Source organism: Eutrigla gurnardus, assembly GCF_963514095.1.
Source record: "Eutrigla gurnardus genome assembly, chromosome: 13".
NCBI lineage: Eukaryota > Metazoa > Chordata > Actinopteri > Perciformes > Triglidae > Eutrigla > Eutrigla gurnardus.
In genome coordinates this window covers 2,996,348-3,022,416 of record NC_139936.1, presented here as the reverse complement: position 1 = coordinate 3,022,416, position 26,069 = coordinate 2,996,348, and the positions used below count along the sequence as shown (strand labels likewise).

General features: G+C 44.7%; 2 protein-coding genes and 1 long non-coding RNA gene across 7 annotated transcripts; 2 read left to right on the top strand and 1 right to left on the bottom strand.

Moving 5' to 3' along the window:
- Positions 1 to 518: 518 nt before the first annotated feature.
- On the top strand, positions 519 to 8,037 carry syn1 (synapsin I). 2 transcript variants are annotated; one of them, XM_084023971.1, is made up of 13 exons: positions 519 to 1,006; positions 1,682 to 1,739; positions 2,210 to 2,301; positions 2,620 to 2,776; positions 2,875 to 2,964; positions 3,801 to 3,863; positions 3,976 to 4,118; positions 4,665 to 4,739; positions 4,832 to 4,934; positions 5,134 to 5,274; positions 6,105 to 6,174; positions 6,271 to 6,757; positions 7,762 to 8,037. In XM_084023971.1, exons 1-13 carry the CDS (start codon positions 630 to 632, stop codon positions 7,895 to 7,897), a joined length of 1,992 nt encoding a protein of 663 aa, XP_083880097.1. In that variant the 5' UTR covers positions 519 to 629; the 3' UTR covers positions 7,898 to 8,037. The 2 variants fall into 2 exon arrangements, with proteins under 2 accessions (XP_083880097.1, XP_083880098.1); XM_084023972.1 differs by having other exon boundaries at positions 521 to 1,006; positions 7,800 to 7,962.
- Positions 8,038 to 8,089: 52 nt separating this feature from the next.
- On the bottom strand, positions 8,090 to 10,655 carry LOC311022608. 3 transcript variants are annotated; one of them, XR_014598120.1, is made up of 3 exons: positions 9,468 to 10,655; positions 8,797 to 9,405; positions 8,090 to 8,755 (listed from the first exon to the last, which is right to left on the bottom strand). It is a non-coding gene; the product is annotated as an uncharacterized lncRNA (long non-coding RNA). The 3 variants fall into 3 exon arrangements; XR_014598121.1 differs by having other exon boundaries at positions 8,091 to 8,755; positions 8,787 to 9,405; positions 9,486 to 10,655; XR_014598122.1 differs by having other exon boundaries at positions 8,091 to 8,755; positions 9,486 to 10,654.
- Positions 10,656 to 16,745: 6,090 nt separating this feature from the next.
- On the top strand, positions 16,746 to 24,640 carry unm_hu7912 (un-named hu7912). Of its 2 annotated transcripts, none has more exons than XM_084024236.1 (2): positions 16,746 to 16,912; positions 20,041 to 24,640. In XM_084024236.1, exon 2 carries the CDS (start codon positions 20,093 to 20,095, stop codon positions 23,288 to 23,290), a length of 3,198 nt encoding a protein of 1,065 aa, XP_083880362.1. In that variant the 5' UTR covers positions 16,746 to 16,912; positions 20,041 to 20,092; the 3' UTR covers positions 23,291 to 24,640. The 2 variants fall into 2 exon arrangements, with proteins under 2 accessions (XP_083880362.1, XP_083880363.1); XM_084024237.1 differs by lacking the exon at positions 16,746 to 16,912 and adding an exon at positions 18,983 to 19,001.
- The last annotated feature ends 1,429 nt before the right edge of the window (positions 24,641 to 26,069 follow it).

The window sequence follows — 26,069 nt, the reverse complement described above, 5'->3', positions numbered from 1 at the left end:
TAAGGACAGGGAGAGACGGGGAAGCAGCGGAGCCTTTATTACACAGGTTCAAGCCCGATGCACGGCCTGCCCGCGTGCACAGAGGACACACACATGAAGGCTTCCCTGTGAGAGATAATAATATTAATATTAATAATAATAAGGCATCTTCCCCTCTTCCTTGGGGCGGATCTGGCCGGATACACTCCCAGGTAAGCTGCATCCTTGTTGTGATGGTTGCTTTGATGGGTGGGTTTTATTTGTGAACATAATGCATCAGATATAAGTGTGAAAATGATTAAATTCGTTGCAGTCAGTCGTTAATATTCTGTTTTTTAAACATATTTTACCAAGAGGCTGTGTCATTGCTTTACCTCAGCTAATTCCTCAAAGCCACAGTCACGATTCCTCCTGGAGGCTGATATTAATAACCTGCCGATTATTGATCACATGACATGTGTTTCTCTTTAGGCACACATTGATCGCCTCCTCTGTCTACACATTTATATATATATAAATATATATATATATAAGTAGCCTCGTCATCAGTCCGTGTCTTTTTGCTGCTGCTGCTCCAAGTCTTATCCAGCTGGAGGGGTGAGGAGGGGAGGTTATTCTCACATCTACCGCCACTTTAGGACGTCTCCATCATGAACTACCTGCGTCGACGACTCTCGGACAGCAATTTCATGTCCAACCTGCCCAATGGCTACATGAGCGACCTCCAACGCCCCGACGCGCCGCAGCAGAGCCCCGCAGTGTCGCCCGGGCCGGCGGAGAGGCGCCAGTCCACCAGCCAGTCTCCGCCGCAGCAGCAGCAGCCGCCGCCGCCGCAGCAGCAGCAGCAGCAGCCGCAGCAGCAGCCGCCTGCTGCAGGTGGAGGCTCCGGCTTCTTCTCCTCCATATCCAACGCTGTCAAACAGACCACGGCGGCGGCGGCTGCGACCTTATCCGAGGCGGCGGACCGGGCCGGGGTCTCCAGCAGCGCCAAGATCCTCCTGGTCATCGACGACCAGCAGACCGACTGGTAAGAAGACGCGGTGCGCATCGCCAGTGCGGCGCCAAGTCTAGACGCGCGTGCGTGTGCGTGTGTGTGCGTGTGTGAGCGTGTGTGAGCCCTGACATCTGGAAGGTCATATGACGACCTGCATCACCACCTGAGAACGCGTGCAGATGTGCGCTCGTGCGCTGCTGCTGCCATTTTTCGCTTTTTGCCAGTCAGCTGTTGCTCTTGTCGCGTGGAAAATTAGGCCGAAGCACGCGCGCGCGCCTCGGTGACGATGCAGGTGTCGAGAGGATGAAAGAGTAAAAATGTGCACGAGGGAAAATGCACGCACACGCCTCCTCCTCCTCCTCGTGTACATTATGCTCATTGGAGCATTGCGCACAAGGGACGTGGTTAACACTCACGCGCTCGTGTCCCAAAATGACACCCTATAGGTGCTGATGGAGATCTGTGCATCATCGCATCGAAGCACAACAGGCAGCAGATGTGGATGTTCATGTAAACAGGCCAATTATATGCCATCCATGTCTCCCTGTGCATCAAATGACGTCACGAGTTGAGCTTTAGTTTGTGTTGCATATGCAAAGACAGCACTTCGTCTGGTTGATGTCAGCTTTATTCATCACTGCAGAATACTCAGATTAATGCAACATTAAAGGCATGTTGTGGGGTTCAAACCTATGGTTTCACGTGCAGGGTGAAGGTCTTCAGAGGAAGGAAGGTCCACAGTGAGTTTGACATCAAGGTGGAACAGGTAGGTGATTGTTTAATTTACTCCCCGACACAGAGGAACTTAAATAAATCAGTGTGAACTTCAGTGTGATGTTACGTAATCCTGCTCCTATTAGACATCCGTTTGTCTTCATTTTTGTCACCTCCCAGAATCCGTTTGTCTCTGAATCTAATTTTAGGTGCACCGGTCAACATCAGGCCTGATGTTCACGTTAAACCGTTCTCGGTTAATTGATAAATGACACGTAATCCAGTAGAATGGGTTCCTTAGACGGATTAAATGTCCCAATATTGACAGGAGAAGCTTCCAATCCCACAATGCTCTCTGGCATCTGAATAAGAGAAACATACCTCCACAAAACCATAAAGGTCGTCCCTTTTAGAAATACATCTGTGAATCATAATTATAATGCTGTAATCCTCCCAGCAGCACTTTGAATGTTTATCCCCCCTCCTGTTGCTGTTGATTTGACCTTGACGTCGACCTTCCAGGCGGAGTTCTCTGAAATCAGCCTGGTGGTGAACTCCACGGGAACCTACAACGTCGACATCGATGCCATCAGGAACGGCCATAAGGTCACCAAGTAAGTTCTCTGGGACTTTTTTTATATTTGACGTGCCAGGAAATAATATCAACTTCTTCATATTCTTATATCAAGATCTGTTTCTTCCTGGAAAACTAAATCAAATCAGCTGGTTCCATCCGGTTTCAACCAATAACATCCATCCATCGCTCTGAAGAGATCTGGAGAATTCTCTCAGAAATCAGATGTCTTGAAATACAGTTTCAGACTTAAGAAAGTTAATCCGTGCTGCTGCTGCTGCTGCTGCACATTTACATTTAAATTTAAATCCACTAGATTCCTCTCTGCCATGCAGTTCTAATATTTTGCTCCGTCCAGGTCCTTGAAGCCGGACTTCGTGCTGATCAGACAGCACGCCTTCAGCATGGACAAGAACGGAGACCACCGGAACATCGTGATCGGGCTGCAGTACGCCGGCCTGCCCAGCGTCAACTCTCTGCACTCCGTCTACAATTTCTGTGACAAACCGTGGGTGGTGAGTATTGTTATTTATTATTATTATTATTATTATACATCTTTAAGTTTTAAGGTTTTACTAAAATGCTGCGTCCTGAACGTTTCGTTGTTTTGTAGTTCGCTCAGATGTCTCGACTCTCCAAGCAACTGGGCCCGGAGGAGTTCCCGCTGATAGAGCAGGTTTACTATCCCAACCACAAGGAAATGGTGAGTTCTTTGCCATCTGCTGCCCCCCCCCCCCCCCCCCTACTCACTGATACATGCCAAAGCTTTAAAGAGACACACACACACACACACACACACACACACACACACACACACACACACACACACACACACACACACACACACACACACACACAGGTCCTCCGAAATTTTTAGGAAGGTAATTCACTTCCACATCAATATCCCATCTCATGAAGCAGCTGAGACTGATCTCATTTTCTGGAGTATCTTGGGTTTTTTCCACCTCCCCCCCCCCCCATAGAGGCAGAGTTGATGATCCGCCTGCCAAGTCAGTGACATTACAGTCACTGAGTCTGTTGCTGCAGTCGCCCACCAGCAGCACTGGGCCGGCTTTCAGGCCATCGACGTGAATGTGTGTCTCCTGCAGGAGCGGAGGATCCTGCAGGATCTGCTCTGCTGACACGCATTCAAATTTAAGTTATGTTTTTATGAAGAGATCTTCACCAGGGGGTCCGGGACCCCTATGGGGTCTGCAGAGTTACTACAGGGGCTCCCCGAAATTATTTGATCCCAAATTTTTACGTCCAGAAGTAACCCTAAACATGGATACATCCTATATTAAACAAATATAAATCTTCCTGTTTGTTTAATATAATGTTGAGAAACTGTGATTTATCTCTATAGTCCTTGGGGGTCCCTCCACCAGGTCTCTATAGTCCTTGGGGGTCCCTCCACCAGGTCTCTATCGGCCTTGGGGGTCCCTCCACCGGGTCTCTATAGTCCTTGGGGGTCCTCGGCCTGACAAACATTGAGAGCTCTGCTTTAAGGTGACTAATGATGAATCTCTGCTGTTCCAGATCACCTCCCCCCGCTTCCCCGTCGTGGTGAAGATGGGCCACGCTCACTCAGGAATGGGGAAGGTAAAACGCCTTAGAATTAATTAATTCATGATGTTCGGCGCTATAAAAGACGTATGTATTTCCTGGGACCGATACGACAGCGTATTCACACTTTGACCTTTGCCCCCTGCAGGTGAAAGTGGACAATCAGTACGACTTTCAAGACATCGCCAGCGTCGTTGCGCTGACCAAGACCTACGCCACGTCCGAGCCCTTCATCGACGCCAAGTACGACGTCCGCATCCAGAAGATCGGAAACCACTACAAAGCTTACATGTGAGTTTCCCTCCCAGACCACCAGAGGGCTCCAAACCAGAGACTCCTTCAAGAAGGACGCCAGGGACCTTTTTTTTAAAGGCATTCTCTTGTTTTTAAACCTGTTTTTCATATTGCTTTTACCAATGAATAGGGCTTTACAAATCAAATGTTTTATTATCCATCCTTCAAAACAGCCCTCAAAACTCACCTTCTCACTCTTGTTTGTTTTTTCTGTTCTTTTGTTTTTCTGCTGTCTTGCTTGCTTTGTTCACTTTTCTTTTGTTTTGATTTAGTTTGTTTTTTTGTATCATCGTAGAGCACCTGGAAAAGCGCAAAAACTAAAACCCATGTATTATTGTTATTATTCGTAGTAGTAGTAGTAGTAGTAGTATTATCAGTAGTAGTATTAGTATTATTATTATTATTAGTATGATTGTTGTTGTTGTTATTATATATATATATTTTTTTTCAGTCTGCGGACAAAGAGTCAACGTGCCGGTACATTAGTACGTCACATGAAAAACAGTAAAAATTAATATCTATTTTTGTAATTCTAATGAACAGGAGAACATCCATTTCTGGCAACTGGAAAACCAACACTGGCTCATCGATGCTGGAGCAGGTGGCCATGTCAGACAGGTGAGATATATACATATATATGTATGTGTGTGATTGGGAATCCCATGATGCCTTGCTGTACTATAACAGCTCCATCCAACACACCTGTACAGGTACAGGATGTGGGTGGACTCCTGCGCCGACATCTTCGGAGGGTTGGACATCTGTGCCGTGGAGGCGCTGCACGGGAAAGACGGCAAGGACTACATCATCGAGGTACTGAGCCGGCGGCGTGGTCACAGCAGTGGAGGCTGTCTGAGGCGGAGCCTTAAATCCTTACTGTGTGTGTGTGTGTGTGTGTGTGTGTGTGTGTGTGTGTGTGTGTGTGTGTGTGTGTGTGTGTGTGTGTGTGTGTGTGTGTGTGTGTGTGTGTGTGTGTGTGTGTGTGTGTGTGTGTGTGTGTGGGGACCTGTAGGTGGACGACTGTTCGATGCCGCTGATCGGAGACCAGCAGGACGAGGACCGCGTTCAGATCGCTGAGCTAGTGATTTCTAAGATGAACCAGGTCGTCCCCCGTGCATCGAGCTCTTCCACAGCCGCTGGGCAGCCGGCGCAGGTACTCGAACCAGCAACCTCTCCGCTGTCTTCATGTCCCACACTCTCACTAACAGAAGTCTGATTTTATTTAGAATATCCGGCTTGAAAAGGAAAAACTGTACACTGTATCCTTTTAAATCTCTAAATCCCATCCCTACTTTTATTTACTTCAGGTGTTGAAGTGTTTTATTAATACTTTTATTTATCCAATTTCAACTCTGAACATTTTGTTTTGCATAATTATGTAGTTTTAATGTTTTACTATAGTTGTCTTTTTTACTCCCCTTGAGAATGTGTTTGTATTTTAGCATGCTATATGAATTAAATACATTATTATTATCATTATTATTATCATTATTATTATCATTATTATTATTATTATTAATATTATTATTATTATTATTACAGATACAGACAATGTGTTGGAGTTAACCAGTGTAGAATTGAATGGGTTATGTCGTCTTTATTGATATATTGTTGCAAAAGCTTGTTACAAAACATGAATAATGAAGTATTAATAAGAAGAAAATGATAGATGTGATTAGATAGATTTTTAGCATTCTGACTTGTAATAAAAATGAATGAAAATGAAATATTATATTATAATATAATATTATATATATGAAATAGATGTAATAGTACGTAATCTCCAGTGTTTTCATGTACACTAAGTGAGCGTACTTATACCGTAAAGCGTACATATAGTTGAATGTCAACAACATAAAAGTGGATATTTATGTCATATTAATGGTTAATAAACCCGAGAGGATAAATAATCAAGTGAAGATATTTCTTTCAGTTTACCTTTGACCCACACTGACTCTCGGCTCTTACATCCATGTTTTGTAGAAAGCACCGTCTCCTCAGCCCGTCTCACAGCCCAAAGTACCACAGGCTCAGCAGCGCCCCTCCCCTCAGGGTGAGACACATTTGTTTTTATTTCTGGTTTATTTCTAAGTCTGGGTGAGGATATGAAGCTGCATGTGTGATCGATGCTTTTGTCTTTCTGCTGCAGGTGGTCCTCAGCAGAGTCCCCCACCTCAGCAGCGCCCACAGCCCCAAGGTCAACCTCCTGCACAGGGCCAGCAATCCGCTGCCAACCCTGCTGCCGGCGACCCCGCCGCCCAGACCAAGGCCAACCAGGGACCCGCAGCCCAGCCACGACCCCCGGGCCAGGGAGCCCCTCAAGGCCAGAGACCTCCGTCCGGCCAGGGCTCTCCTCAGCGGAGCCAGGGAGGTTCACCGCAAGCTCAGAGGCAACAGTCGCTCACGCAGCAGAAAACCCAGCCGAGGCCCGCGCAGCCGCCCCGGCAGCTGTCGCAGGGAGCGGCCCAGCAGCAGAGGGCCCCCGGCCGCCCCGGAGGACCCACCACCCAGCAGCCCCGACCCGCCGCTCAGGGCCACGGGGCCCCAGGAGGACGGCCCCCGCTGCAGCAGAAGCCTCAGCCCCCCAACAAGCCCAGTCAGGACAACCCGGCCGCGGGCGGCTCCCCACAACTGAAGTAAGCCACCGTGCAGCACACATGATTTCTGCTTCTTCCTTCCGCCTGCATTTAGAGTCGCATGCCGGGTGGGAATCTGCTCATGCTCCTTATTGATCCACTTTATGAATGTTGTGCATGTTTTATTGACTGCTACATTTTCAGTCCTTCAGGAGCAGTTTCACTAAACATAACATTTCAGATTGACTGCAGAGATGCTGCAGTTTGTTCATAACTGACTACTTTCAATAAATACATATAAATGTAATAAATACATGACTGCTACTCTTAGCAGTCATGGATAGAAAAGAAGTCAATAACTATTATGGAATTATTAACTATTAATGAAATATGACTCTGTATTCGTCAACTATTAGAGGTTGTTTGAAATGTTTTTTATGTATATAAAAGTTCTTCAGCTGATCTCTAAAATAACAAATCTTAATTCATTCTTAAACATTCAAAATATGCAGTAATATTGTCATATAATGGAAAGTAGTTCTGCACAATACATTCTCCAGCTGGTGACTTTCATGAAATGACATATGAAATTATTATATTTATGGCATACTATACTATTTTAAATTAAGTTTTTATGACACTATAATATGAGGTTTTTATTCCCACTGCACTGTGATATTTTTATAATATTCTTTATGGCAGAGTAAAACATATTTTATGATATTTTATGACATACTTATGGCACATACTATGAAGTTTCTTTTATGACGATTTAACGTCTTAGTTTGATGTGATATTTTATGGCACATAAATGATATTTGTCACAACATTTCATGATATTTTTCATGACATAAAACACACATGCATCTCACACATGCATCAAAAGTCATTCGCTCTATCACACCCAAGCTGATTGGTTGATACGGTGATACTGATGGTCATAGGGAGCCTTTTTCCCCTCGTCTTCCTCTCTCCGGCTCCATGTCTTTTCATTCCATGGGTTTGCTGCATGACTTTAATAGCCTCTTCCTCTCCTCTATTGCCATTTTCCTCTCTTTTTATAGCAAGTCCCAGTCTCTTACCAATACCTTCAACATTCCAGAAACCCCAGCGCCACGAGCCAGCCTTAGCCAGGACGAGGTGAAGGCTGAGACCATACGCAATCTACGCAAATCTTTTGCCAGTCTCTTCTCAGACTGAGACGGCATAAGCTCCCCTCTTCCTCCTCCTCCTCCTCCTTCCTCCTAACAGAAAGATGGACAGGCAAACTGAAGGACAGATCCCCCCTCCCCCCTTCCAAAGGACCAACAGGATGCCGTCTCCAATCCATGTACATTTACCCCCCCGATGTGAAAATGTACACACTCGACACCCACTGCCTAAATAGTTAACACCTTTTAAAACCAACACACAGAGAAATCAATAAACACACGCCATATTTAGGGTATCTGAAACATTCCTCGCCTCAAGCTTCAGTAAGTCATCTACTAATTGTGTTCCACAAACGGAACAAAAAGCCTGTATATGCATGACGTCACGTACACAAAAATAAGAACCTTCAAATAGAGAATCCTGCTCCACTTGTTTGCCGGTGCCGTGAAGTCATTGTGATCTCTGTGTTCAAAGCTTTCAGAGTTAAGGGACCGTAGGAAAACGGTGAGGGTGGAGAGGAGCGCAAAATCATGTTTTATTATATATAAAAGAAAAAAGAGCAAAAGGCCCTCCCCTGTGTTGTTTTTCAATATCTCAAAAATAATATATTTATGGCAAACATAACAAAAATATACAGCCACTCTATTTTTGAATATAGAGCTTCCTAATAATTATAGCTATTATATCTTCTGCATGTGGCACAATGCATCTCCGCGGCAACCATCCTTTTTGATTTACCAACTATTTTATCTATTTTTATATAATTCTAATCTCACGTAAACCACATTAAATAACACATAAAATAACTGACAAAGTGAGACCACCTTCTCTTTAGCTTAAAAAAATAAAAGTTACCTTTTTTCTGACTCCGTTCTGCCCTGAAAACATTTTTGTACGGTCCCTAAACTCACCACAACAAACACACACACACACACACACACACACACACACACACACACACACACACACACACACACACACTGTCCAGTGTTAGTAGATCATGGTGATGTCTTCGCTGCATGTCAATAGGAGGCAACGCATCTTTTCCAGAACTCGACATGGACATCGCTGCTTGTAAGTCGTGTCGTCACAGTGAGTAGAGTAAAGCTAGTAGGTGTCGTGAGTCGTGTCGTTGCTGCCCCCCCCCCCCCCCCCCCCTCCCCTGCAAGCATGCCTTACACCGACGAGAGGGTCCGATCAAGTGGAGCTGTCTCAGGGATGTCCAGTTGATTGTGACGCTGTGTGGGTGAGGGTCTTCCATTGCAGTTTGAATCGTGCTCGTGATGAAGGAATAAAAGCATGCGTTTTAATGAGGTTTCTATCATTTGCACACACAGTAAACCGCAAAAAAAACAAAAATCAATCCTACTTGAATACAGCGACGGAGACTGATGCATGACGTCTATATATATTTTCAGGTTTTTAATCAGCAACGTTGCAGTGACATTTTTATGACGTCCCGATCCCTTTGATTTCAAAGCGATGACATGAAAAAACTTCTGGCTGTAGAAGGAAGTTCATCGGATTTTAGGGTTTTGCACTTCAAACCTCTTTGTCTGTATCAACGCACACACACACACACACACGCACACACACACAGACACACACACACACACACACACACACACACACACACACGCACACACACACAGACACACACACACACACACACACACACACACACGTTTGTCCAAGGCTTCACGTCTGTAAGAAGAAGCGAGACCACAAAGGAATAATGTGATTGGTGCAGCCCTGTGGTAGATTCAGTACTTCCCCCCCCCCTCACACTGACAACCCTTTGACCCCCCCCCCGCCCCTAAAAGAAATCTGTTTCCAGGCACTAAAAAAATAAATGTCTTCCACTCTTTTTGAATGTTGACGTAGTATGGCAATATCACGCTTTCTACAGAAGACCCAATAGCCAGAAGTATGAAGGAGTCCTGCCCCCCCCCCCCCCCCTGCTGTGTGTGTCGCCATAGTGACCCCTCGTGCTCGATGGTGCATAAGCGTGTGAATGTCGGTGTGTAACCTGCTCACAGATAGATGTTTGTACAGAGCTCTGAGTGACCTCTAACCCCCCGCTGCTACTTGTGCTTGCTGGTTATTACGAGAACTTTTTTTTTGTATTCCTTTCTTTGCGACATGCTTCTTTTTTATTTCCCTATGAGGCGGGACGTGATGCATTCAGGGCTTCATGTTAAACTCGGTGTCGCTGCATGACGTCACGTTAAACCAGAGGACGTTTTTTTTTCATTTATGAAAACGAGCCATCGACGATCAGCACGGATGGTTAACCGTCGTCGTCGTCGCTCAGAGGGCCCGTGGGCCTGTATTTAAGACGCACACCGTTGCCATGGCGACGCCTGAGCCCGACGGGGGGCGATGCAAAGATGTAGTTCTATGTATTTATCTTTTTGATATCTTTTTTTCAAGAAAAAATAAGTTATGTATGGTGGATGTATCTGACTGTGAATGTACATTGTTTTCTTTGTTAAAGCTTTGTTTTTTTTAAATGCATTGTATAATCATCGTGAAAAGATTTCAATCAAGTTGAGTGGAACAAGTTGACGCCTGCCAGATCTTAAAAAAATAATAAAATAAAACTGTCATAATAATTGTAAGTGCAAGAATCAAAAAAGCTGAGGTTTTTTTGTTAATCTACAAAAAATAAGATACTGTTTAATGTAAATCATGGTGGATTATTGAATTAAATGTAAAATATATTTGATGTTATATGCAATGTAGCTATATTATGTGAAGATGAGTATGTTATTACAACACGCACACGTGGAATAAAGTCTATGACCAACGACAGCGACGTCCATGAGGTTTTATTTGTCCTGGTTTCGGGACTTTCATCCTGAACTTTCCCCCGTTTTGTGCTGTTTTTCCTCCCGTCTCCATGGTTACACTGATGTTTTCTGCATGATAGAATGCTAGTATCCATTGAAATATCTAAAATGAGACGTTGGGAAGCAGCTTAAATAGTCTCTACATCTGGTGAACCTGTTTAAAGCGATAAAACGTGCCGTGAAATGCTGCAAACTGCAAAGTGAGTGTCTCTGCACACTAAAGCGATGTGACCACATGGTGGCGTTGGCCTGCAGTCGACCGAGGCCTTCCATCCTGCACAAACCAGTTATATAATTCATGGCATGATGGTGTGATATGTCTCACAACTATTTCAATATCGAACATTTATTTAGAAAAATGCAGCTCTCCAAATGTGCAGAACTGGATCTTGAAAAACATGTTCTTTGCTTCATAATCTCTATTGTAGAAATGTGGGGGTCTCGTTTTCATCGCGTCTCCTGAGACGTTTTAATTACACAACATGAGTCATAACCAACGTGTGGATAATCCTGTTAACTCGGCTAATCCGGTGCACAAGAAAACCGACGCCTCCTTCATAGTTTCTACCTTTTAGAGAAGACTCGTCATTGTTTGAGGGAAATGTATTATGTTCCATTGTCTTCTCATTAATGCTGCAGATCTGAATGCAGCAGCTGCAGCTGAGAGAAGCCGGTCGTATTATGCATCCATACACACACACACACACACACACACACACACACACACACACACATCCATAGACAAAAGGATGACTGTGTTTCATTGTACCAATCAATGACTGCATCCACAGCTGAAACAAATGCGTTAAAATTGAGTTATTTCACTTTCCCTCGTCCCTCTTTATAATGTTGGTTTTACGCAGAGAGAGAGAGAGCTCAGTTTTAATCACCAGATGGATCAATTTCTTTCTCCCTTCCAAAGTTTTCATTGCAGACAAAAAGTGTTTCGGAGAGCAAAAACTCAGGACGTTATTTATACGGCAGCTCGCTCCACTCAAAGGTCAGCTCTGCTCGCTCGGCCGTGGCGTTCCCTCCTCACAAATCTGAGGTTTGGTTATTGAACCTCACCTGATCAGCAAAGACGTTCAGGTCCATAGTGTCCTGGAAGATAACCTCTAGAATCAGAGTCAGCACCACAGCAGAGGACAGCAGGCTCTTATTGGACAGTTAATCCAGTATGGTGATTGTCTTTCTCTCCCACTATACTGGAGATGTGGTGTAATCATCCTCACACAACTTCTGTGACTTTGCAGGTCATACAAACAACAGATTCAAGGGCACCAGCATCGTTCTGCTACGTGAGGGGGGGGCGACTTCTTCTCCGAGGATATTTCTAGAGCTGACCCACTTAAGCACCCGGAGAAAGAAGGCTGCGAGCACAGGTGCATCTGGATGGCTGCAAACACCTAATTATACATACATTAGCTGTCAAATCGGATCTGAGCGTATGATTTGATGAGTGAGATGTGCAAACTACGCCAGATTTATATGTCAGCCACCCGGGGGTCATGTGAAACGTATGGAAGCCCATTTCTGCCACTGTCAGGGAAAATGAGAAACTTAATCAAATTCATGATTTAGTATCTGAAAAAGAAATATCGTAGAATCTCAATATAATGAGTTAGTGTAGTAAGTCATTATTTTGAGACGCTAAATCATTATTTTGAACATTATTTGGAGATATCAAGTAACTATTTTGAATGCCTAGTCATTATTTGGAGATTTTAAGTCATTATTTTGAATGCTTAGTCATTATTTGGAGATTTTAAGTCATTATTTTGAATGCTTAGTCATTATTTGGAGATTTTAAGTCATTATTTTGAATGCTTAGTCATAATTCTGAGATATTATTCATTATTTGGAGATATTAAATCATTATTTTGAAATGATTACTTATTATTTTTAGATAATATATGATTATTATGAGATATTAGTCAATAATTTGAGACACTAAGTCATAATTCTGAGATATTATTCATTATTTGGAGATATTAAGTCATTGTGTTGATAAAGTTTCTCTCTTATTCTCCGACGGTGGCAGAAAACATGGAAAGAAAAGCTCATTCACTTCCATTCAGAAGTCTGAAGAGCGTCTGGACGGATAATCGGTGACTGTCACAGCTATTACACGCGGCCTGCAGCCTCGCACAATTAGTGCAGCCCGGTACCGCTTTGCATTGTGGGGGCTGCAGAGCGAGAGAGAGAGAGGGATCCATATTTAGAAGGACTTCATTGATTCTTCCTCAGCGAGGCACAAAAGATTTGTTGTCCGTCCAAGTCGTGAAACAGACAAACGTCCGCTGAACCCTCAACCCCGGTCTGGACTCAACATCCCAACATGCAGCGTTTCTGTTGTCACGGTTACGTCATAGCGACAATGACAATCACACCATCAGGAGGCCAGAGAGAGAGACACCTCGCCTCCCCTTTAATAAACTCACACACACACGCATGAGTGATGCCTTCGCCAAGATGGCAGATGATGAAGGATGAGAGAGGACTGTGTAGTAAAGATTTAATTAAGACACGCTGTGGGATGTCTTACTGCGACTCCGGAGACCGGGACAGAGGAGGAGTGTTTGCCCGGTGCAGCTGTGAATAATATCAACATTATTCTTACTTTGACCTACATGTACTGAGAGGAGGATGCTGCTGCCCACATGAGTCCTTCTTCCTGTCTTATTTTTACCACCAGGCTGCCAGAGAGGGGGGGTGGAGGTGGGGGTGGGGGGGTCTCCTTATGGCAAGCCTTATGCTAACTTTAAATCGTTCCACGCCGCACGTTTTCCATCTCATCGCCGTCGCCGTGACGTCGGTTTCTTTACGGTCTCTCCCATCAGCCCTTCTCCTTCACTCCCTTTGAAATCAATTCAAGTCTCTTTTTGCTCCTACTCAGTGTGCGTTACCATGGTTACCGCTCCCCAATGGTCTGGCTCGAACATGAATTTGTTTATGAGTGTTACTTGGAGGGGATTGGAATGTTCTTTTGTGTGTGTATGTGTGTGTGTGTGTGTGTGTGTGTGTGTGTGTGTGTGTGTGTGTGTGTGTGTGTGTGTGTGTGTGTGTGTGTGTGTGTGTGTGTGTGTGTGTGTTCAGCCAAATTAAATACAAAGTGAATCGTGGGAAAATTTATATTCAAACAGTTATTCTGTATTATTCTACGTTTTTTCTCCTTTTGTAAACATTTGCAGGATCAGCTGCACACTACCAGTGAGTGTTTACAACTCAAGTGCATTCAGGAAAAGCCTTAAAAACATATATAATCTAGTCTGATCCACCGGGGGAATCAGAGCCCGGCTAGAGAGGGATTCTTTGGTTCCCTGTTGAGCCAAGAAGCATCCAAATACTTGGCCTGCGTGTAAATCCTGGAAGTAAACACGTGGTCCTGAGCGGCGTGGCCATTCTGTTGAACATGTCTCGGGGGGGCGAGAAAGTTGGACGGAGAGGATTGAGCGGTTTAATTCGCTGAGAACTTAATCGGAGTTTCGTTTGGACTTAAGGGAAGCCGGGGTTCGTCTCCCATGGAGTCTTAAGATTCACAGCTGCTGCTGCTGTTTCCACTCAGAGCGTCTACATATTTTATACGTCGTGTTGGAAATGTCTTGTCCGATCTGAAGGAACCACCACCTTCAGACATACGACTATCTAAGAGGTCTAATTCTGGCTTCGTGGTCCCGGGGGGTTCCTGGTGATACAGGCGAGCTGCAAAGCATTTGCCTGAACATCGCCGTCTAATGTGTTTTCCTTGTTTCCCCCCCCCCTTGCTGACATATCATTACAGTCCAACAAAAGCTTGGAGAGATGCTTTGTGGCTATTTTTGGGGCTGGACTTTGTCAGCAAACGTGGAGGCCTCGGCTGGATTCCTGCATCTCTTATGTAATTCCCCTCCGATGGAAAGGAACACACTTAATCTTACACAGGAGTGAATTGGAGAACTGAAGGTTCGAAGCAGAAAACTCTTCCTTAAGGGCTCATTATATGTCAGAGCATGGGGGGGTTTGTGAGGAAGCTCCGCTTGTTGTTACTTTGCGGTGATGTAAGCTGGATTGATCCCCCTTCTAATCAGTGGAGAGCCATTGATTTCCTCTCCGAACCCGACGGCGAGGTGCCCGAGGCACCTGCTCGCCGCCAGCTGACAGACACTTACGCCTGCTAAACCAACAGCTGACACCAACTGATGCCAGTGCACTGTGGTGTTGTTGGAGAGGGTGAGTCACACATGCTCGATGGATCCCGACTCCCAATGGAAGCGATGTGAGATCCACCGTCACCCTGAATCCCGTCTCGTACACGTGGGTGCTCCGTAGACCAGGATGCTGTTCGCCCTCGTAAAACACAGAAAGAGCTTCTGTCAAACCTAAGTATCATTCTCCTCAGCACAGTTTGTCCGTGGTGATTTCTATCTGCCGTGAGAACGCTTCGCTCAGCAGTTTTTTTTTGGTCACGTGACTCCCGGCTGGGGCTCGCAGCCAGCTGTCCCCATCATCAATCCAGACAATGCACAAGGCGGTGGGGAGGTGAGACTTCTCAGGCAGATGCAAGGGGAAGGCATAATGTAACTGATTTTTAATCAAGCAAGATCACAAATATACCAGCTGTTACGTGTTATCTATCAAATTCATGTCGTATCAGGGAATATTTCCACGCAGCACAATGTGCTAATGTGAATATATGTAATATATGAGATGTTCTCCAGACTTCAGCAACTGGAGACACACCGGAGCAACCATTTAAGGCTTTTCTGTTCTCTTACATGACGGATGTATTGGACGTCTTTGGCTGTGTGCCGAATTAAAACAAGGTATTTTATAGATCTATCGCATCTAACAGTCGATAAATTTAGAAAATAAGTGGCGGTGCTTGAGGTGGAGCTGAAACAGCATTCAGTGTTGAGTTGCCTTCTTGGAATTTTTGCAACCAGTGAGGGAAGTGACCATATTTGGACTGCGGAGGAGCGACGGGTGTGAAGCTGCTAACAAAGTTAGCTTCTATAATTCAAGGTCGACTTTACAGCTAAGTGTTAAAGTCATCTTAGTAGCTAACTAGCATTGGTAGCGTGGTAGCGACCTGTCAATCAGCAGGTAAGCCCCGCCCCCTAAAGCATCCCCTGCTTTCTGGTCTGGTGGACTCTAAATGGACCATAATGTACTAAATGAACATCATGCTGGATTGAAGAAGACTTGAAACTAGAGATTGAGACCATAAACTCATGTTTACAATGTTTACTGAGATAATACATCAAGAGAGAAGTAGGACCATTTTCTCATAGACTTCTATACAACCAGAGAGGAGTCGCCCCCTGGTGGCCAGCAGAGAGAAGTAGGACCATTTTCTCATAGACTTCTATACAACCAGAGAGGAGTCGCCCCCTGTTGGCCAGCAGAGAGAAGTAGGACCATTTTCTCATAGACTTCTATACAACCAGAGAGGAGTCGCCCCCTGGTGGCCAGCAGAGAGAAGTAGGACCATTTTCTCATAGACTTCTATACAACCAGAGAGGAGTCGCCCCCTGGTGGCCAGCAGAGAGAATGTAGGTTTAAGGCACTTCAGCATCAGCTTTACTTTTCTAAGAAGAATAGAATATTGGATTTATATATAAAAATACACGATTGTTTGGGTGATGATGATCGACTAGCATCTCATTAAAGTCAAAGTTACAGCATCACACTGGCACAAGAGGATTCTCCTCATCCCTGTGTGTGTGTGTAATGCATGTGTGTAATGCATGTGTGTAATGCATGTGTGCGACCGTGTAGGAGGAGGACCGGAAGTGAGGCTGCAAACTTTGTACAAAATCTCTTTTCCAGCGAAGCACCTGAGCAGGCAGCAGCTCCCCGGATGTGCAGCGGGTCCTCGGGGCTCCATGTTCCGACATGAACGGAGGGACCGCATTGCTGCTCCGAGACTGATCACCCAGCCTCCTTCCTCCCCACCCCCCCTTCTCACAAAAACACGCACAGCCACGCCTCCAGAGGCACGCGCACAGGCGCAGGCTCAGACACACCTCCTCCTTTCCCCCTATCTCCATCACACACACACGCATAAGTGTGAGAGCATCGCCGGGTGAAGCAGACAAACATGTGAAGGGAGCGCGAGGCTGCGGGAGGCTCGCGGCAGGTGACGCGGATGCGGTGACGGGTGCGCGTGAGAGGAACAGGCTCCACCATGACCAGCAGCATCGCAGCGCGTCCGCTGCTCACCGGCGACACGGTAAGGCCCGCACGCTGCTCACGCAGTCGTTCATTCCCCAAACTTAGACAAACTCATCCTGCCCCCCCCCCCCCCTCCTCATCTGCCCCGGGTTGAACCCTCCGCATGCTTTTCGTTCCCGAAAATGATGTCATACCGGGCTCAAAGGCATTAGGTCAGCCGCGAAAAAAAGGATGGAGGGCCGTCGGTGCCGCAGCACTAACAACATAATAATACTAAATAGGGTGTCGAAGTGAGTATGTGGTTTAGCTCGATGCGGTTCGGTCTGGACCCCCCCCCCCCCCCCCCCCCCCCTTCAGGCGAATCTGCACCACATTTGTTATTGTCTGCAAAAAAAAAACTGGTAAAATGGCAGAATGCAGAAGTTTTGAGTTTTAGTTGCAGGCAGCTGAATATCCCCCAAAGAGACAGGCTAGCACAGGAAACAACTATTACAGCACTGGTGCATCCTTTCATAAGGTCGATACACTGTGTGTGTGTGTGTGTGTGTGTGTGTGTGTGTGTGTGTGTGTGTGTGTGTGTGTGTGTCACAGATGGATTTTGCCCACACAGATAATATTAAAGCGATTCATAATGATTGGGAGTCCATTTCTTTCCTCCTCTTCCTTCAGACTGAAAATGCCTGCAGCCTGCAGTGTGCAACTCCACGAGCGGGTTTATTTTATTTCGTGGTTCCTTTGCTGTGTGCTGTCGCCATGGAGACAGTATGTGGCATGTGTGCTTTTTGTACTTGTGCAGGACTTCCCTTCTATTGAAAAGAGCAGCCTCAGACCACGAGGATGAGTAGAGGGAAGGAATGCGTTTAGTTGGCTTCTTGTTGTTCTCTGATTAAAAAAGACAAATGTGCTATTTCATCTTATATTCAGATATCACATTAACATTTTAGTGCAGGAATAAAATAACACAGGGACTCAAACTGCAGTGGTCTTTAGTGATGTCAACAGTGACCTATTGTTCACCTACATTATTAATTCTGATATTTTTTATTCATCTCTCGTTGTATTCCTACGTGGTCTCGTGCTGAAGCTTCCTCACAAACCCTCATTCACATCTCCTCCAACAGCATCATCCGACACGACGCCATGGGCAGCTATTGTTCGTATCCGCTGATGTATTAAAGCTGTTAGAGACGGATGGATCGAGAGCAACTCACTGAATATCAGTCTATTTTTGTTTAATCACTGCGTAAAAACTCTCATCTCAGTCGTTTAAATGGAGGAGGATTGAAAGAACGGAGGGAAGTGGCACATATAAACTTCAGTCCCCATCCCATCATCATTTTACTTCACTTATTGGATATTAATAATGAATTAATTCCACAACCGACGCAGCATTGGCTCCAGACGGTGATCACGTTATAATGACATCCGGCCGTCAATCAGACGTCAGTGACCATTAGTCCAAACAGTAATAGAACAGCTAATAATAATACTATATATATAATATTATAATACATGTGTTTTTAAGAACAGACTTTTGTGGAAAATATTGTCTTTTTATGGGATTTAAAAAGATGGAAATTGGGGGATATTGCTCAAACTAAAATAAAAGAAATTTGGATTTTTTTTATTTTAACAAAAATAAAATTATTACTTTGTTGTTAAACAATTGCAAGTCAAATTGAAATCTTTACAGTACTTTATTTAAATTGTATTTTTTCAACCTTTATTTTACCAGGATGTCACTTGAGATTGAAATCTCTTTTTCGAGGGAGACCTGAACAAGCATGGCTGCAAGACAGTGACAATACATATAACATAATATAAAATAATAAAAACTAATACTTCTACAGCACTAGAACATGAATTTTTAAGTATTTAGCACTTCATGTAATTGGACAAAAAAATGTGTTATTTATAAGGGAAAGCTGATACAGTATGTTTGTAGTTTAGGTGACCCAGCATGTTGAAACTGACCTGTGATCTGATATTTCTTTACAAATCTAGAAATAAAATAAACATCCTCGCTGTGTTTATACTCAGATTTATCTTATAAAATGTATTCGAGGCAAAGAAGCGAGCAAAGCAGTGGATAGAAGTGTGGGTCTGTCTGTCGCGGTTGGCCATGTGTGAAAGGACGTGATATTTAGGTGTGTTGTGGGGGAGTTGGGGGGGGGGGGGGGTATCTGGTCAGTCCTCTCATCACCACGAACAGATGGTAACTCAGCGTTAGCTCGCGGCTGGTTGCCAACAAGGAAGCCCATGTGTATGTGACATAAATCCATTGTTGAAATGGAATTTTGTCCATGAAAATATTCAAAGGCCTTTAAAAAAAACAACAAAAACCCCTCTGTGGGTGTTCAGGCAGAGATTGATAGTGGCTTTATTATTTATTTATCAGTTATTCAAATGAGTACAAAACAGACATCCTTTGTTGCACTGCAGTTTAAAAACATGTTTAAAACAAGCCGGAAACCCAAACTTTTTATTATTTGTTTTCATTGTGAGATCTCTAATATACTGCATTTATAAAAAAAAAGGTGACAAGATTTAATGGTAAACCAAGACGCAATGCAGATGCGATAAAATGTATATAAATATATTTCAGATTTGACTTACATCATAAATTGTAAAAATGAAAAGCTTAAGGGTGGGACGATAGAGCATTTTATCACACATCGGGATAAAAAACACAATAATCAATCATGTCGAATTAGTGAAAAATAGAGCCTGATTTAAAAAAGATACAAAAATAAATGTGTTAAATGTATTCATCCTTTATTCATGCACGGAGACTTTAGCGCTTATGATCATCTTATCCATCTTTATCTAAGATTATTTGATTGTTTTCTGCTTAAAGGGTAAAAGATTTGAATCTTATCTGTGAAAAAAGGTGAATTATCTCAAGATTTCTACATAATGAACGGTTGTCACTTTGCTCAGATGAACGTTGTGTTGTGGCTGTTGGCATTAAATTAACCTGAGTGAGTGAATGAGTGACTATTCCTGTTAAATATACACATTATCATCATTACAGGCGTCGTGGGGTCAGGTTGTAGCTTTTCTTATTGTTTCACAGACTTACCAGATATAAACTGATCCTGCTACCAACTTACTGGCATTTACCTCACGTCTGTCCATTTCAATTGCATTAAAGTGCATCTGTTCTCTCTGTCTTCCCTCCCCCAGGCTGTGTTGATCTTAAATCACGGCGGACGGAGGGCATCGGCGTTCCTCTAAGATGACACGAACGCATCCCCCTGATCTACTGGCATCGACTCTGTATCGGGACTTCACTCTCAATCCCACCGCCGACCGCTCCGTTTCTCTCCACTCGTCCCAACAATGTGACGTGAAAATGATCGACAAACCGGAAATCATCAACAAAAGACACTGCCGTAGCTTTGACTTCATCGAGTCGCTGGATGACCCCCAGTCCATCGCGTCCTCGATGGAGTACCCTTACAAGAGGGCCGAGCACCAGACCTCCAACAAAGATCTGATGTGGAACGGACTGGATCAACCGGGGCACCTTCGCTTTTCGTCCCCGGATCTGTTCAACACCAGGCAGTTCCAGCAGCACACCGCCCAGGACAAACCCAGCCATCTCACCTGGGCAGACTCTAAAAAGAGGACGAGGTCTCGGAGTGCTCCGAGGATTAAGTCCACGCTCACTCCCGTGCCCATCTCGGTGTCTCCTCCGGGTGCCAGGAAGGGGAGGGACCCCCCTCAGGCTGCACCAGATACCCTGAGGACATCTGAGACGCTTCGAGATACCTACTCCACAAACAAGGCTTTTCTGAACGAGGTTCATCCGATCAAACTGCAGCCTCAGGCTCCCCTGTATGTCTCCGACTGTTTCGAGGAGGGTAAACCGGACAAACCAGCCATGACCCCTCACGTCAGGTGCCGCGTGGACATTAAACCGGATGCTGCTGTGCTGCAGCACACATCCAGGCAGGTGCCCAACGCACGGACCGATCACCTCTGGCAGAGATACTCTCAGGCCAGCAGCAGCAGAGGCTTGTACGTACCTCGGCAGGTCGTCTCCTCGCCCACGCCCACTCCGAGCGAATGCTACAGCGGAGATTTCAGACAAGGATACCACTATACCACCAGCGTGTCGCCCATCTCGTACCAGCATCAAGACATGCACAGAATGCCGTCGCCTACAGCACCCTATCTGAGTCAGGAGCAAAGAGCTTACTCAAATCCCAACATACCTACCAAGTTTTTCTACACAGAGGACCCCGTCCGGTATCCAGTCCACCCCTATTCTAGAGCGTACTTTCAGGATGACCGGTCCAGTCTCACCAGCCACGGTAGTACGATAACTAGTCAGTATGATCCAAGGACTAGATGGGTGCACACCCTTCCTGTCAGGTCGTATTATACAGAAGGCCTCTCCAACAGAGAGCCATTACACCCTGTGTACAGCAGGCCTTACTCCACCAGTGAGGCAGGATCGTACTTTTCTCAAACTCCCCTCTCCAGAGCTTACTATGGGGACGACAGCCGGTTCAATCCGTACCACATGAGTAACCCGAGGTTGTTTTATTCCAAACCGTGCTCTCCCGAGGAGCAGTATTTTCCGCCAAGGCCGTACCATACGGAAGGTCGCCGACGCCCTCGAATGTCGCAGGCCTTTTCAGATGACTGGTATCGCTCGAGTATATCTGGTTACTCCAACCAGTCCTCTCAGCACACGCCGCCAAGGGTAAGACCAGACGCCGGTTTACCCCCGTGGTTTACTAACAGCTGTACTGAGACAAGTAGACTGGGAGCAGAGGTCAGAAACCACTCCAAGTCTTGGGACAATATTCTGTATCCACGGCACGAGCGGGAGCAGTCGGTGCCTCGCGGACGAAGCTACGAGAACCTGTTTCACCACGCGAAGCACGCAGCACCCTCCGATGTTACATCTCAGCCCGTCATACTGAACCTCTCGTGTTCCCCGAGGCGCTACGCCGCCCTCTCGCTCTCCGAGAGCTCGTTGGAGAGGGGCTCCAGTAACACCAAGAGTGGCCATTGGTACGTCACTCCCGAGATCACCATCACAGATAATGACATATGTGCGGGAAACAGCAAGCGGCGTGACGTGCACTCCGTCAGCTGGGATATGCGGGACGGCGAAAAGACGCCGTCTCCGAGAGTGACGCACCACAAGGAGCCCCCAAGTACGCTGGACATGACCAAAGAGAGGAAACACAACAACTTCTCCCTCCAGCAGAGCCTCGAGCAATTGGACGAACTCTTGGCGGATTTAGTCGTCGACTACAAACCGCCGACTAGAAGGAAGTCAAACGAAGACATTCTAGACCAGCTGAAGCACCTAATCACTGAAGACGGCGACAAAGACAGGGGATCTTGTGGACTTGAAGGCTTGGGGTGTCTGAACACGCAGCTCCCGTCCTCCAAATCCAGCCCCGACACAATCAAAGACCCCGACAGCGGGTGCGACGCTTTGCAAAGGAGTGCGGAGGAATGCTCTCCGGACCACAGCGTAGACGAAGACGACACTATGGTGTGCGCCAACAGGAAGTGCAAACGGGTCGAGAGCATGTTCAACGCCTGCTTGTACTTCAAGTCGTGTCACAGCTGCTACACATTTTACTGCTCGCGTAACTGTCGCCGGGACGACTGGGAGATCCACAAGGAGTCCTGCCTGTACGGCCGCGTGAACAGCGTCTGCCGACACACTCTTCGGTTCTGCAGAGAGAACTCGGAGATCCACAAGGCCTTCTCTCGGGTTGCTAAAGCCGGCTATCTCTCCAGGGGCAGAGGCATTCTCTTTCTGGGTTTCGCCAATCCGGAGACGGCTGACAACTTCCTCCACGTTGGGCTGGAGAGCCTCCTCATGTCTCCCACCTACCTGTCTCTCAGAGAGCTGGACGGCTTCAAGGACAACCTGGGAGAATACTGCAAGGAGCTGCAGCAGGCGGGAAGCGAGTACGACCCAAACGAATGTTTCCTTCTGAATGTATCCGTAGCCGTCGGTGAACTAGTGCCTAACAGACCTTCGCCGAGGGTCCCAGCACCAACGGTTCGTAAATATGCAAAGGTGTCCCTGGCCTCCTCGAGCCCCGACAAAAAGGTGCTCAGGAAGGACAGCGACATGGAAACGCTGATCCTGACGCCGCCTCCGGGCACGCCGGACATCGACAAGGAGGGCGAGGAGGGACGGAAGGCCAGGGAGGTGTGCTTCGTCAACATCCAGCGGGAGCTCAGGACCCGGGGGGTCTTCCTGCGTCACGAGTACCCCAAAATCTACAATCAGCTGTGTGAGTTTGTGGAGAGCAACAAGGGGTTCACGCCGACGACGATTTACCCGATCGACAAGAGGACGGGGAAACAGTTCATGTGCATGATCATGGCCGCGTCCGAGCCGAGGACACTGGACTGGGTGGGGACCCCCCATCTCCTGGACGACATAATCTAGTCCGGTCTAAGTCCTCATGGTAATGATGTCAGCCACACTTAGTGTACATACTGTAAATACACGGTGTGGTGACGCTGATATGGAAAGTATGTGTATATATGTGACCAATCTCTCTCTCTCTCTCTCTCTCTCTCTCTCTCTCTCTAATTTCTCTCTGTCGCCACACACACACAAACACACACACACACACACACAAACATGCACACACACTTTCAGAGGTTACAGTTTTTGGCTTGTTTTGATCCTGTTGCACTGAGAAGCGTTTAATAGCCTGCATGTAGACTAGGCACAAGTTATCCAGGTGTTTGAGATGTGAACATGTGATGATCCGTGCGGTTTCTGCAGATGTTGAAGCGCACGATGTTGATTTTTTTTTTTAAACACACATCTCACCGCCGCCACATGATGACTCATCACATCGTAACATTCATCCGTTATCAATTTCTCCAACAAAATGTCATATCGGAAATTTATATTATATCTTGGTGGTTGTACTATTACAACTGTTTATTAGTACTTAAGTATTATTTACTCAGTATACTGTAGTCGTGTGGGTACTTTTTTAAATTATTGCCATGTTATCTATTGTTTGCTTAGAAGAAGAAGTACAATCAAACCGCCTATTTGTTCCCCACTTCATGGAGACTTTTAGTTATTTCACCCCGTGATGAGACTTGATGTCATTCTTGTATAAACTGCTTTGTTTGAAAGTGGCCTTCAGTCGGGTTCAAAGAAAAGAAATGCATTTGACACAAAGCAATGTATAGATTTAGCTATTTCTAAAGGTTCGACAGCTCTTGACTTAGGTTGTTTGAAGCACCATTGTAAATGAACAATTATTTTGCTCAAAGCATGTTATTTATATTAAGGTATTTTAATATGGATATTGCTTAAAAATTAAATTTATTATGTGGACGAGAGACCATTTGATGCTTAGACATGTAAGAGGTATATATATATATATATATATTGAATATTAGATCGTTTGAACATCATGACCTTATTGTAACTAATGCCATAGTATGTTCTCAAACAATATGCAATAAAAGAGCAACCTTAATATCTATATTGTAAAAGCCTATTTTATTATTAATATTACACAATTCCCTGGAGCGTGAGCTGCAAAGACTTTGTTTGCACTAAAACATAAATTATAAACTAAGAATGCTCCACAGCTGCAGCACTGAACCCAGATGTGATGAAATGCCTGCTTCCATTGCCGTCGCCGACTAATCTAAGGTTGCTCTTTTACTTGATTATATATTTCTTTGTGCAAGACCTTCCTGAACTTTCTATTTTGTGATGTTTATAACCCCTATATAAATATATATAATAAATGGAGTTTAACGACTGTTCTTGTGGCTTTGCCTTTCTCTTCCAGGGGACATATGAGGCGTTTGTGGGGTAAAATAAGACAATTTCCCATCAATCGGATCTATTTACACATCGATCATGCTCACGATTTCACACGTTGTTTTATGACACACACATAAGAAATAAGACAACTCAACATCCTTCCCTTAGAAAAGGCAGAAATTGATTGTGAATAACATAATAATTAATCATTTCTCACTTGCATTTAGCATAAAAAGATAATTTCACTACATGAAAAAGTGCAAACATTTTGTTATGATGCCTGTTAAACAGTAAATACAATGAATAAGGCTTATTAGTTCCAACTTTTAAAAATATGGTTTCGAGAAACAACATAATAAAATCTTAAAATAAAACCACGGCCTAATGTGTTTTCATTGAGGACTCTTAAGTTTTAATTTTGTTTATGAATGTGCTATAACATGTCTAATTCAGGTTGCTCACTCAAGGATTTTCCTGAACTATCTTTCTTCTTTGTTATTATACCACCACCTAGTGGTGGAATGCGTGTATTACGGTTTTACCCCCTTTATTGGAGCAGCAACCTTTATTTAGTATATTTATATTCCTTATTGGAAAACATTCCCCTTAAAATATCAAAATTGTAAACGTGATGACTTTATGTTTGGCCTGCGCTGTCCTGTACTACATTGTGATATTACTGTTGGCGTGCGTTTCTTTTCATTACCTGCTAATGCATAAATTATGTATCTATAAATTATAAACTCTTATGGCATGCGGTTGCATTCAAATGCATTAATACGCATAGAGTATGCTGAGGCATTCAAGGATAAGTTCACAAATGTCTGTTTTAAAATGTTTTAAAACATGCACATCAATGTTAATATGAAGCTAATACATTTTTCAGTCGACTATATTCCAAATTTAAAGGTCTCTTTTATTTTAAATTCCCTCTGTGTGTTTCCCCAGACAGCGTTTCCTTGATGATCAGCAGTGGAGCGATATTAAAAAGACTAAAAAATATCATTTATGACAGACAAACGCAAACCTATTCTTTTCACCAGCTTGAATCCTTTTTTCTGTAATGATGTTGGCTCTCTGCAGCAGCTATATAACCGGTAATTGTTATATTAAGCCATCTTTATTTATACAGAACATTGTTACGGCATTGCACCACACATAAAAATAAAACCCTAAAAATACATTAAAATCGTTATATCGACACACAGGCAAAACAGGAAGCATTCACAAGTCATTATGACAAATTTGATTCCAGTCGATGGGAAATCCAGAGAGAGGATGAGCTATTGTTCTTTTCAGTGTTTCACTGCTCTGCTTCATCTCAGAGGCATTTATTTAATTCACTCTGAGTGGTTGGCAACATCATCCTCTGCGTTCTTATCAATATTATGGGCCTTACACAGTTTTATTGTATGAATTAATG